General features: G+C 42.4%; 1 protein-coding gene across 1 annotated transcript in view; it reads left to right on the forward strand.

Annotated features, from left to right (window-relative positions):
- Positions 1–14,092, forward strand: part of cadm1b (cell adhesion molecule 1b) — a 181,634-nt gene that overhangs the window by 127,115 nt on the left and 40,427 nt on the right. The window contains 3 exon segments of the mRNA XM_064984936.1: positions 320–466; positions 6,326–6,478; positions 13,559–13,696. Of these exon segments, the coding sequence (XP_064841008.1) occupies positions 320–466; positions 6,326–6,478; positions 13,559–13,696 (438 nt within the window).

Consider the following 14,092-nt stretch of genomic DNA (forward strand, 5'->3'; position numbering starts at 1 on the left):
GATCAATAACGCCAACCAGTGCACTGGGCCCTTCTATTGTATTAGGAGGATTAGGAATGTGACTGCAAGTACAGTCAACATACGCCTATAGCGGTCAGGCTGTGTTCACATCTCTGTGGGTGTGATGTAGTATTATGGTGTTCAATGTTGTGGTCTGTTTTGGTACCTATGCTGTTACATGTTTTTGTGTGTCTCAATCCCAAAATAATCAACACTAGACAATAATAAATAAAAAAACACTACGAAATAAAAGCAGAATGGCAGTAATTCTAGAACTTTCATGGGTTTCACTCCTCCTCTTGTCTATCTGTCTGTCCAGTTGAAGGTCAAAACCTGGGGACTGATAATGTATCAGTGATTGAGGGAGAGATGGCGACCATCAGCTGCAGGGTGAAGAACAATGATGACTCAGTCATCCAGCTCCTCAACCCCAACAGGCAGACCATCTACTTCAGAGACGTCAGACGTAAGTGCTTCTCATAGAGTTCCTATTAAATTACTAGAGGGGTTATGTCATAAACCCTCAAATTCCATAATGGGGTGTAAATGGTAGCCATCTTAGTCAGTGAGAAACCCAAAACCAGTTTATTTGGAATGAATTGCAGTAGAGGCATAGGTGATGCAAACTTCTCATTTAATTTGAAAAATGGAATCATTCCTTTAAAACTGTCTTGCTAGCTAATTAACACAAATGCATTCCAGAGTTCTAAGTCCTAATTCTATGGTGCTGCTTCACTGGACACTCTACCATTATACAGACTATCTCATTAGACATGTTCTCAACAGAGGACATACAGGTTATCTCACTCATGAACCATATCTCAGGGACTCATTTCAAGTACTATACAGGGCCTCTTCCAGTAAAAGGAATCACTCTTTAAGGTTTTGGCAGTTTATGGCAACTCATCAGATATGATGCTATTAGTGATGGCATCATATTTCAAGGGCTAGATTATAATACTGATATACAGTTGAAGTTGTAAGTTTACATACACTTAGGTTGGAGTCATTACAACTTGTTTTTCAACCACTCCACAAATATCTTGTTAACAAACTATAGTTTTGGCAAGTCGGTTAGGACATCTACTTTGTGCATGACACAAGTAATTTTTCCAACATTGTTTACAGACACATTATTTCACTTATAATCCACTGTATCACAATTCCAGTGGGTCAGAAGTTTACATGCACTAAGTATAATGTCCCTTTAAACAGCTTGGAAAATTCCAGAAAATGATGTCATGGCTTTAGAAGCTTCTGATAGGCTAATTGACATCATATATTTCAAGGCCTGTATTTCAAGGCCTACCTCCAAACCCAGTGCCTCTTTGCTTGACATCATGGGAAAATAAAAAGAAATCAGCCAAGACCTCAGGAAATAAATTGTAGACCTCCACAAGTCTGGTTCATCCTTCGGAGCAATTTCCAAATGCCTGAAGGTACCACGTTCATCTGTACAAACAATAGTATGCAAGTATTAACACCATGGGACCACACGGCCATCATTTCGCTCAGGAAGGAGACGCGTTCTATCTCCTAGAGATGAACATACTTTGGTGTGAGAAGTGAAAATCAATCCCAGAACAACAGCAAAGGACCTTGTGAAGATGCTTGAGGAAACAAAAGTATCTATACCCACAGTAAACTAGTCCTATATCGACACAACCTGAAAGGCTGCTCAGCAAGGAAAAAGCCACTACTCCAAAACTGGCATAAAAATTCAGACTACGGTTTGCAACTGCACATGGGGACAAGGATCGTACTTTTTGGAGAAATGTCCTCTGATCTGATGAAACAAAAATAGAACTGCTTGGCCATAATGACCATCGTTATGTTTGGAGGAAAAAAGGGGAGGCTTGCAAGCCAAAGAACTCCATTCCAACCGTGAAGCACGGGGGTGGTAGCATCATGTTGTGGGGGTTCTTTGCTGCAGGAGGGACTGGTGCACTCCACAAAATAGATGGCTGCATGAGGGAGGAAAATTATGTTGCTTCAATATATCCACATCTCAAGACATCAGTCAGGAAGTTAAAGCTTGGTCGCAAATGGGTCTTCCAAATGGACAATGACACCAAGCATACTTACAAAGTTTTGGCAAAATGGCTTAAGGACAACAAAGTCAAGGTATTGGAGTGGCCATCACAATGCCCTGACCTCAATCGTATGGAAAATATGTGGGCAGAACTGAAAAAGTGTGTGCGAGCAAGGAGGCCTACAAATCTGACTCAGTTACACCAGCTCTGTCAGGAGGAATGGGCCAAAATTCACCCAACTTGTGGGAAGCTTGTTGAAGGCTACCCAAAATGTTTGACCCAAGTTAAAGAATTTAAATAATGATAGGTTTAAATACTAATTGAGTGTATGTAAACTTCTAACCCACTGGGAATGTGATGAATGAAATATAAGCTGAAATAAATCATTATCTCTACTATTATTCTGACATTTCACATTCTTACAATAAAGTGGTGATCCTAACTGACCTAAAACAGGGAATTTGTACTCGGATTAAATGTCAGGAATTGTGAAAAACTGAGTTTAAATGTATTTGGCTAAGATGTATGTAAACTTCCGACAACTGTATATGGGATGCTTTCTGTCCTTGACTTTATGGTCCATTTGCCATTGAGTTGATTTATTACTAGTTTTTATTCAAGCAATTTCCAGATAATCTCTTAGATTAAGAATCTAAAGAGAAGCTAACATTAGGACAATGTTTATGCATGAGCATATGGCTTCCTCTGGGTTCAACCTGAGTTTGCTTAGGTTTTGCTTGTTTGTGTCTTGGATTGGAGCCAGCCTTCAAGGTGATATGAGAAACATTCTTCTTGTTTTCATATTTCATCACAATCCAAAATGCTGAGTAGGATCCAGATTGGTGTTCTAATTTCTCACTGTATGGCAGAAAGTTATGGAAGGCTGAGTGTACATCTCGGTCATGATTGTCTTGCTAATGTCATTTATGTGTTTTACCGTCGTCAAGGAGAGGTTCAAATAAAGATAACACAATGACACTTGTGACAGCCTTGAACGCAACACAAATAGAAGGATGTGTGGTCTACGAAATCATTCTTTTAAAGAGCTCCTCCTGTAACATTATCACACTGGCCTCACATTTTTTCGGTATTTTCTCTATTTAGTCTCATATTCCACACAACCTCTTGAACAGTTCGCCCTTTGAACAGTTCACTTATCACATTTCAAAACCAACTCACACTGGCAGCAAGGAAAATGGCTGAAGTGCGATAGTCAAGTGTTATTACAGAAGCAGTCGGGTCTCAGTAAATTGGCTGGAGTTAGTATCAGAAAAGAGTCAGAGCTCTGATCATGTCTAACTGCTGCTCCTGGTTGAACCTTACCCCTGCAGACGGAGCCTGGTAAGTCCCAGGGCAGCAGATCTATTCTGGGCTGGGCTCCCAGAAGGCTGTGTTCTGTGGGGACCCCCCTCTGACTGGTGGCATTGTTACCTGTCACCAGGGCCTCTTTCTACAGAGTCATTCCTTTGTGTATGAGGAGGAAAACAACCGTGACACAGTCACACAGGGAAAACAACAGACACAAACACAGATACAGACACTTACACAAAACACTCTACCAGGAAAATAATACTGAACATTTACCGTAGGGCTACACATCCCCCAACAAATTGCAAACACACTAGCTTTCCTTCTCTGCTTCTTTTGGTTTAAATACCATAAAAGTGCTCAACAGAGCTATCAAATCTACTTACAGTCAACCACTTGGGAAGTTACAGTTCCAGCAATACTAACACAGTAACACTGTCCTTGAACCTGACGCTAGAGACCCAATATCAAGGTTTTTTCTGCTTTATATACTTGGTCCAGCGCACCAATGCTTAGGGATTGAGAAAACAAACCACTAACTAGTTGATTTTAAAGGGGAAGTCATAACGAGAAGGCACTTAACCTCTTACACTTATGGTGGCGCTATTTCATTTTTGGAAGAAAAACGTTCCCGTTTTAAACAAGATATTTTGTCACAAAAAGATGCTCGACTATGCATATAATTGCTACTGTTCGAAAGAAAACACTCTGACGTGTCCAGAAATACAAATATCTTCTCTGTGCGTGCCCTTTAACGTGAGCTTCAGGCAAAACCAAGATGACTTGGCATCCAGGAAATGACAAGGATTTTTGAGGCTCTGTCTTTCATGATCTCCTTATATGGCTGTGAACGCAAGAGGAATGAGTCTGCCCTTTCTGTCATTTCCCCAAGGTGTCTGCAGCATTGTGACGTATTTGTAGGCAGATCGTTGGAAGATTGACCATAAGAGACCACATTTACCACGTGTCCGCCCGGTGTCCTGCGCCGAAATTGGTGCGCAAAAGTCACCTGCCAGTATTTTTCCATGGGGCACAGAGAGAGAAGCAAGCTTCCATGAACTGCATGTCAATGAAGAGATATGTGAAAAAACACCTTGAGGATTGATTCCAAACAACGTTTGCCATGTTTCGGTCGATATTATGTAGTTAATCCGGAAAAAGTTTCACGTTGTAGGTGACTGCATTTTCGGTTCGTTTCGGTAGCCAGGCGCAATGTAGAAAACGGAACGATTTCTCCTACACACAGACGCTTTCAGGAAACACTGCGCATTTGGTATGTGGCTGGGAGTCTCCTCATTGAAAACATCAGAAGCTCTTCAAAGGTAAATGATTTTATTTATTTGGTTATCTGGCTTTTGTGAAAATGTTGCGTGCTACATGCTACACAAAATGCTATGCTAGCTTTGCATACTCTTACACAAATTAGTCAATTTCTATGGTTCAAAAGCATATTTTGAAAATCTGAGATGACAGTGTTGTTAAGAAAAGGCTAAGCTTGAGAGCAAACGCATTATTTTAATTTTATTTGCGATTTTCAGAAATCGTTAACGTTGCGTTATGCTAATGAGCCTGAGGCTTAGTCACAATCCCGGATCCGGGATGGGGAGTTTCAAGAGGTTAACGGAGCAAAATACTTATTTGTGACCAACTATCAATTCATGTTGGTGTCATCCTCAACCTTTATAGGTCACATACAGTACATTACACCTTCAGCTGATGTAGAGGGTAATGATTCAACATGACTTATTGATTGTAGGATGGTATTTTCCCTCTGTTTTACAGTGCAACCCTGATGTTGGCTACAGCCTAATTATCATCTCAACACACTTGAGTAATAACTTGTCAATAAACAAGCTGCTTCATGTCAACTAAATTCACTGGTTCTTGGAATGAGCAGTTTTTCTTTCCTAGCAGGGCCTTTGGCTCTCAAAGCTATAACGAGGCTCATTGCTGTCCTTTGAGGAGAGAATTCCAAAGAGTCCTCAAATTATGAGACAGGATTGGGAATGAGGTCTCGCATAGGAAGATGCTCAAAGGCCTCTGTAATGATCAATGTGTTGCCTGACATGTAGCTCTGACAGGAACGAACACCCATGTTTTAAAGATATGCTGAATAGATTGAGTTCTTTAGCTCTGCGCTTATAGAAGACCTGATAAGGAATGAGTAGGTCAAAACATCATTACAGTCTCCATGGAACCATCTGGGGGCATTTATGTAGAACAGTGTTCAAGTGGGGGGTTAACTGAAATGGAAAATCCTCTGAAAATATAGCTAAATGTAAGATGTAGGATGTTAAGCTAGGTTGCCACACTCAAAGCTAACTCAACTAACACTACTCTTCTATGGCAACCAGTCCAAATTACAGATTTTAGTTCAAAACAGCTACTTTTTGATTTAGTATGAACCTCTAGTTCTTGCTATCCCAGAACCGTGATTTAATTGATTATGTATGTTACAGTACTTTTCCTTTTCCAGAATATGTGAGGTCGATTCATTCATTCGTGACCAACAGCAGACCATTTTGACTTCCCATCTTGTTAGAGTCTTCATGAGCACTTCTCCTATTTCCCTGCCCTCTGAGTGCTCTGTAGACTGGAGAGATGAAATTGTTAATAAATCAACTTTTATGAATCATTCTGAAACTCAATTTTCTTTTTAGGACCTGGGTTGTAATGCTGAGGCTTTTTACCATTTAGGAGGCTTTTTTCAGCATAACTACTAGTTATATGAATACAAACCAAATAATTGTACTGTACTATTTCAATATTTCTCTCTGCTCTCTGTTTGTTCTCTCTCTCTCTCTCTCTCTCTCTGTTCTCTCTCTCTCTCTCTCTCTCTCTCTCTCTCTCTGTTTCTTGCTCTGTTTCTTCTCTCTCTTTCTGTTTCTCTCTCTCACACACATACCACACACTCACACATACACAAACACACACGTGTGTATCTCCCCATCCTGACTGTCTGTCTGGTGTCTGTATCTCCTCAGCCCTGAAGGACAGCCGGTTCCAGCTGGTGAATTTCTCCGACAACGAGCTGCGGGTGTCTCTGTCCAACGTGTCACTGTCAGATGAGGGACGCTATGTGTGCCAGCTCTACACAGACCCTCCTCAGGAGGCCTACGCAGACATCACTGTGCTGGGTAGGTTTTAAACACACTTGCCTAAACTCACATGCATGAATGTACACCTGCATGTACACACAAATAACGTACACACACAAGTGACTATGTATGTGGTGCCATATCGGTGGAGGATGAAGGGGAGAACCATCATTCTCAGTGAACTTCATGCATTATTATTTTATGTGAAACATTAAAAAAGTTATCCTTTTTAGATAAAACTATACTAAATATATTCATGTGTCACCAAATAATTGATTAAAACGCACTGTTTTGCAATGAAGGTCTACAGTAGCATCAGAAGCACTCTGTAGTAGCCAGAGGACAGCTAGCTTATGTCCTCCTCTGGTACATTGACTTCAATACAAAAACTAGGAGGATCATGGTTTTCACCCCTTTCCATAGACTTTCACAGTAATTATGACAACTTCCGGACCTTTCAGAGCTCTTGCAGTATGAACTGACATGTTGTCCACCCAATCAAAGGATCAGAGAATGAATCTAGTACTGAAAGCATAAGCTACAGCTAGCTAGCACTGCAGTGCATAAAATGTGGTGAGTAGTTGACTCAAAGAGAGAAAGACAATAACTGAACAGCTTTTTACAAATTAATTTTCCAAAATTAATGTGAAGAGAGAGAGAGAGAGAGCTATATCTATATAACCTGTTTTAATAGCAATAAGGCACCTCTGGGGTTTGTGATATATGGCCAATATACCACGGCTGAGGGCTGTGTTCAGGCACTCCGCGTTGCATCATGCATAAGAACAGCCCTTAGCCGTGGTATGTTGGCCATATACCACACCCCCTCTGGCCTTATTGCTTAAGTATGTACTGTATATATTTTTCAACTTTCACTTACTTAGCTAGTGAATGCAGCTAGCTAGTTTAGCCTACTTAAGCCTCTAGTGACTCCCCATCCCGCATGCGGGAGCGTAATCATCGCCTGACACTAATTAGGATAACGCATCGGACATAAATATTCCTAGAAAATATTCCTATTCATGAAAATCAAACATGAAATATATTGAGACACAGCTTAGCCTTTTGTTAATCACCCTGTCATCTCAGATTTTTAAAATATGCTTTACAGCCAAAGCTAGACAAGCATGTGTAAGTTTATCGATTGCCTAGCATAGCATTTTGTCCAGCTAGCAGCAGGTAACTTGGTCACGGAAATCAAAAATATTATTTTTGCAGGCGAAATAGCTCCGTTTGTTCTTTACGTATGGCTGAGAAATCGCCCGGAAATTGCAGTCACAAATACAACGAAAAATATTCCAAATTAGCTCCATAATATCGACAGAAACATGGCAAACGTTGTTTATAATCAATCCTCAAGGTGTTTTTCAAATATCTATTTGATAATATATCCATCGGGACACTTCGTTTTTCAGTAGGACCGATTGGAGTAATGGCTACCTCTGTATTTTACGCGAGAATCTCTCTGGGAGCATCAGGTGACCACTTGCGCAATGTAGTCGCTTACCGGTATTCTTCAACATACATGCGTAAAACTACGTCACAATGCTGTAGATACCTTGGGAATACGGAGAAAGAGTAATCTGGTTGATAGCCCAGTCACTGCTCAATATGAACGCATTGGAACGCAGCGCTTTCAAAACATGAGGCACACTCAGGCTTTCGCCTGCAACAGTTATGTTATACTCACAGACAATATTTTTATAGTTTTGGAAACTTTAGAGTGTTTTCTATCCTAAGCTGTCAATTATATGCATATTCTAGCATCTTGTCCTGACAAAATATCCCTTTACTACGGGAACGTATATTTCCAAAAATGAAAATACTGCCCCCTAGTCACAACAGGTTAAACACCCAGTTCAAGAGCGGAATTCAATGTTAGCAAGCTGACTATGGCTATCCAACACTGGAACTCTTCCATATCAAGGTAAGTGCTAAACTGTTTGCTGTACTGCATGATGGTAGCAGGTTTACTAATAATTATTTCAAGTACACTACCGTTCAAAAGTTTGGGGTCACTTAGAAATGTTCTTGTTTTTGGAAGAAAAACACATTTTTTCCATTAAAATAACATTCAATTTATCAGGAATACAGTGGAGACATTGTTAATGTTGTAAATTACTATTGTAGCGGGAAACGGCAGATTTTATATGGAATATCTTGTCACGGTCGTCCTCATCTGAAGAGGAGACGCGAGAAGGATCAGAGGACCAAAATGCGGCGTGGTATGTGTTCATGATGAGTATTTAATAAAAGAAAGCACTGAACACTGAATACAAACTATACAAAAACAATAAACAAATAACGACCGTGAAGCTATAAATGAGACCTGTGCTGACACAAGCAACTAACATAGACAATCACCCACAAACAAACAGTGCAACCCAGGCTACCTAAGTATGATTCTCAGAGACAACTAATGACACCTGCCTCTGATTGAGAACCATACTAGGCCGAAACATACAAATCCCCAAATCATAGAAAAACATAGACTGCCCACCCCAACTCAACTCACACCCTGACCATAATAAATAAATACAAACCCAAGGAAATAAAGGTCAGAACGTGACAGTACCACCCCCCGGCTCTTTCACGGGACGTAGACCCCACTTCACCATAGTCTTAGTCCGCCTCATTGTCCGCCTCCGTGGCTTCCTAACCACGGCAACCCTTCTAAATGAACACACTGGACAGAGGGGCAGCTCGGAACAGAGGGGCGGAAGCTCTGGTGCCTCTGGGCTGAGGGGCTCTGGAGCCTCAGACTCCGGCAGCGCCGGATAGGCGGGAGACTCCGGCAGCGCTGGACAGGCGGGAACATCTGTAGGGAGGAGACAGAGAGACAGCCTGGTGCGTGGGGCTGCCACAGGACCCACCATGCTGGGGAGACCTCCAGGAGGCTTGGTGTTAGGAGGAGGCACCTGAAGGACCGGGCTGTGGGGGAGCACTGGAGCGCTGGTGCGCAGCCTTGGCACCACTCCCCCAGGCTGGATCACTACTCTAGCCCGGACCCTCCAGAGTGCAGGCACAGGTTGAACCGGGATGTGGGTAAGCACGGGAGATCTAGTGCCTACTACGCGCACCTCTCCCTTAGGCTCCACTCCCACATTTGCCCGGTACGAGCAGAGCGCAGGCATAGGACGCACTGCACCCTCCCAGCACCCCGGAGACACAGCACGCAGAGCCGGTGCAGGATACCCTGGCCCGAAACAGCGTACCGGCGACAAGACACGCTGAGCAGGCACCATACGCCCTGGCTGGTTGCCCACACTCGCATGACACTCTCGGGGGGCTGCCCTATAGCGCACCGGGCTATGGGCACGTACTGGCGACACTGTGCGCTTAACCGCATAACATGGTGCCTGACCAGTAACACGCTGCTTATAATAAGCACAAGGAGTGAGCTCAGGTCTGCTACCTGGCTTAGCCCCACACCTCGTGTGCCTCTCCCCCCAAAAAATTTGGGGGCTGCCTCTCGTACTGCCGTGCTGCCTCCTCATATCGCCACTGCTCAACTTTCGCTGCCTCCATCGCTGATTTGGGGCGGCGATATTCCCCAGCCTGTGCCCAGGGTCCCTCTCCGTTCAATATCTCCTCCCAAGTCCAGGAGTCCTGTGATGCTGGCCGTTGTTGTTGCTGCTGCCGTCGCTGTCCTTTACCTTGGTCCTTGGTTGTTGGGTGATTCTGTCACGGGATTCTTCTGTTGAAGGAGAGGCGGACCAAAACGCAGCGTGGTTATTGTGATACATCTTTAAGAAAGATGAAAATAGAACAATATACAAAAAACAAGAAACCGTAAAAAAAACAGAAAACAGCCCTATCTGGTGTAACAAACACAAAGACAGGAACAATCACCCACAAACCTCAACACCAAACAGGCTACCTAAATATGGTTCCCAATCAGAGACAATGACTAACACCTGCCTCTGATTGAGAAACATATCAGGCCAAACACAGAAACAGACAAACTAGACACACAACATAGAATGCCCACTCAGATCACACCCTGACCAACCAAAACATAGAAACATACAAAGCAAACTATGGTCAGGGTGTGACATATCTACATAGGCATACAGAGGCCTGTTATCAGCACCCATCACTCCTGTGTTCCAATGGCACGTTGTGTTAGCTAATCCAAGTTTATAATTTTAAATGGCTAATTGATCATTAGAAAATCATTTTGCAATTATGTTGGCACAGCTGACAACTGTAAATAAAACGGGCTTTCATTAGACATGTTGAGTATCTGGAGCATCAGCATTTGTGGGTTCGATTACAGGCTCAAAATGGCCAGAAACAAAGAACTTTCTTCTGAAACTCATCAGTCTATTCTTGTTCTGAGAAATGAAGGCTATTCCATGCGAGAAATTGCCAAGAAACTGAAGATCTCATACAGCGCTGTGTACTACTCCCTTCACAGAACAGAGCAAACTGTCTCTAACCAGAATAGAAAGAGGAGTGGTAGGCCCCGGTGCACAACTGAGCAAGAGGACAAGTACATTAGAGTGTCTAGTTTGAGAAACAGACACCTCACAAGTCCTTAACTGGCAGCTTGTCATGCTGAAACAGGAAATGGCCTTCCCCAAACTGGTGCCTCAAAGTTGGAAGCACAGAATCGTCTAGAATGTCATTGTCATTGTAAGGGGCCTTGAAATGAAAAACAGCTCCAGACCATTATTCCTCCTCCACCAAACGTTACAGTTGGCACTAGCATTCGGGCAGGTAGCGTTCTCCTGGCGTCCGCCAAATCTAGATTCGCTCGTCGGACTGCCAAATGGTGAAGCGTCATTCATCACTCCAGAGAGCGCATTTTCACTGCTCCAGAGTCCAATGGCAGCGAGCTTTAAACCACTCTAGCTGATGCTTGGCATTGCGCATGGTGATCTTAGGCTTGTGTGCGTCTACTCAGCCATGGAAACCAATTTCTTGAAGCTCCCGATGAACAGTGCTGACGTTGCTTCCAGAGGCAGTTTGGAACTCGGTAGTGAGTGTTGCAACCGAGGACAGACGATTTTTACACATCTACCACTTGTGTGGCCTACCACTTCACGGCTGAGCCGTTGTTGCACCTAGACGTTTCCACTTCACTATAACAGCACTTACAGGGAGCTCTAGCAGGGCAGAAATGTGACTCTTTGGTGCCAAGTTGAAAGTCACTGAGCTCTTCAGTTACAACATTCTACTGCCAATGTTTGTCTATGGAGATTGCATGACTGTGTGCTCGATTTTAAACACCTGTCAGCAACGGGTGTGGCTGAAATAGCCAAATCCACTCATTTGAAGGGGTGTCTACATACTTTCGTATATAATGTGTGTGGCTGCTGGTTCTGTGTTTGTATGTGATCAGGGGTGTACTGATTCGTTTGATTCTGCTGAAAAACGTTTCTTGAACAGACGCAAGTGGAACGAAGGGAATAAACATACCTGCATTTGTCCAATAGAAACTCTTGTTTGCAGCTGTAGGACTAATGACTACAACCTACAGTAGATCAACTAGATGAAGGCAAGAGTGTGCAAGACGGTATTGAGTATGTTACTGTCTGTCACCTTGATTCCTCTAATTTCTCTCAACATGTGCACCTATGTTGTAAACTTTCATTCATAGGTTAGGTTGTAGCAACCTCATGATGGGTACATGGAAAATTTGAGTATCATGTAGTAGTCTAAACCTATCGATGTTACAATGAGCTGGGTGATTGGAATATGAATGACAGTCATCTGATATGCTGTAATAGAAAGAGGGCCATGCTCATAAAAAAAATGATCGTCCTCCCTCATCTTAAACAGCACCAACCACCACTGTGCCATATTCATAAGTTAGACATTGCGTTCTACCACACTCTCACATATCCTATACAAACTGTGAATATACAATTGTTTTAATTTATGTATTTTCTTGATTCATCTTGTTATATTGAGTCCCACTGTAACAAAATGTCAGCCAATTAGGCTCTTACAGTGCTCAATAGAATGGTAATGAATAGGAACAGATGCTGCTATGGATAACAGAATAGATCTATCTCAGACTGGCTTGTTTTTGGCAGCTGTGTTGACTTCTGACTGTTGACTGTGTGAATCCTACTGAATGTTAACTTGGCTGCTCTAAATAGTTCCCTATTGAGAGTCAGCTGTGACAAACAGTGGAGCTACGGCGTGAAATTACACTAACACTAGAGCTGTATTATACATGCAGACATCCTGGGGGATTGAAAATGAATTAAGTACACTTCAAAGTAATTATTCTAGTTTTAGAAATTAAATCTAGAAGCAAAAAGTGTGAACTAACGGTGATATTTAATAGCTCTTGAACAACATATATATTTTTGAGTTTTCTCCAAGCGTCTCAGGCAGGCAGGTTCTCTATGTGAAAGACAGTGGAGGTTCTGGTACTTCAATGAGAAATGTAGATCAGCGGAGGAAATAATCAAGGTTGGACATGCTTAGCTTGTGTTCATTGGTCATGCTAATATATATGTTTTGTTTCCGTCCTGGAAACAGGACATTATAGCCTCTAGCATAGTGAAACAGATCATAATAGCCTATAGCATAGTGGAACAGAACATTATAGCCTATAGCATAGTGGAACAGGACATTATAGCCTCTAGCATAGTGAAACAGATCATAATAGCCTATAGCATAGTGGAACAGAACATTATAGCCTATAGCATAGTGGAACAGAACATTATAGCCTATAGCATAGTGGAACAGAACATTATAGCCTATAGCATAGTGGAACAGGACATTATAGCCTATAGCATAGTGAAACAGGACATTATAGCCTATAGCATAGTGGAACAGGACATTATAGCTTATAGCATAGTGGAACAGGACATTATAGCCTATAGCATAGTGAAACAGGACATTATAGCCTATAGCATAGTGGAACATGACATTATAGACTATAGCATAGTGGAACAGGACATTATAGCCTATAGCATAGTGGAACAGGAAATTGTAGTGTAAAGCATAGTGAAACAGGACATTATGTGTTGATGTGCGTGCAAGTGAGGGAGAGGGCATGCATGTTTGTGTGTGCATTCCCGTGTACATGTGTGCTTCTGTATATATGTGTGTCTGTCTGTACATATATATCTGAAGCTCTTGATGTGTGTCTGTCAGTCCCACCAGGCAGTCCAATCATGGATTCCCAAGAGGATGTGGTCAGTGAGGGGAACGAGACAGAGCTCACCTGTACAGCCATGGGCAGCAAGCCTGCCGCCTCCATCAGATGGATGAAAGGAGAGCAGGAGCTGACAGGTCAGAGGAATATCAGCCTCCTCCACTTTCCCTCAGATATCATTCAGATATAACCCCAGCCAGGCAGCTTTAACTCTCCACAGCATCGTACTGGAAACTGCAGACTACAAAGGCTCCTTTTACATTCAGGACTTGGTTTCACACTCATCACAATATGCTATATCTTCTGATCTGTTCAGGGACTAAAGAGTGAGTATGGACATCAATATTTCCGTTGTTCAAATTGAACTTGGTATAGCATTGACATTGAGTATTACCTATTCATAAAGCACTGTGTTAACTTAACTTAGCCACATTACAACAGTTACCAAAGAAGAGGAGCATTTTAGTGCTGGGCTGAACTTGTAATGTGCCTTTTTCAGTGACTAGATAAATGGCTTCAAATGAACTCCCAAC

The sequence above is a fragment of the Oncorhynchus masou genome, chromosome 13 (genome assembly GCF_036934945.1).
Source record: "Oncorhynchus masou masou isolate Uvic2021 chromosome 13, UVic_Omas_1.1, whole genome shotgun sequence".
Taxonomy (NCBI): Eukaryota; Metazoa; Chordata; class Actinopteri; order Salmoniformes; family Salmonidae; genus Oncorhynchus; species Oncorhynchus masou.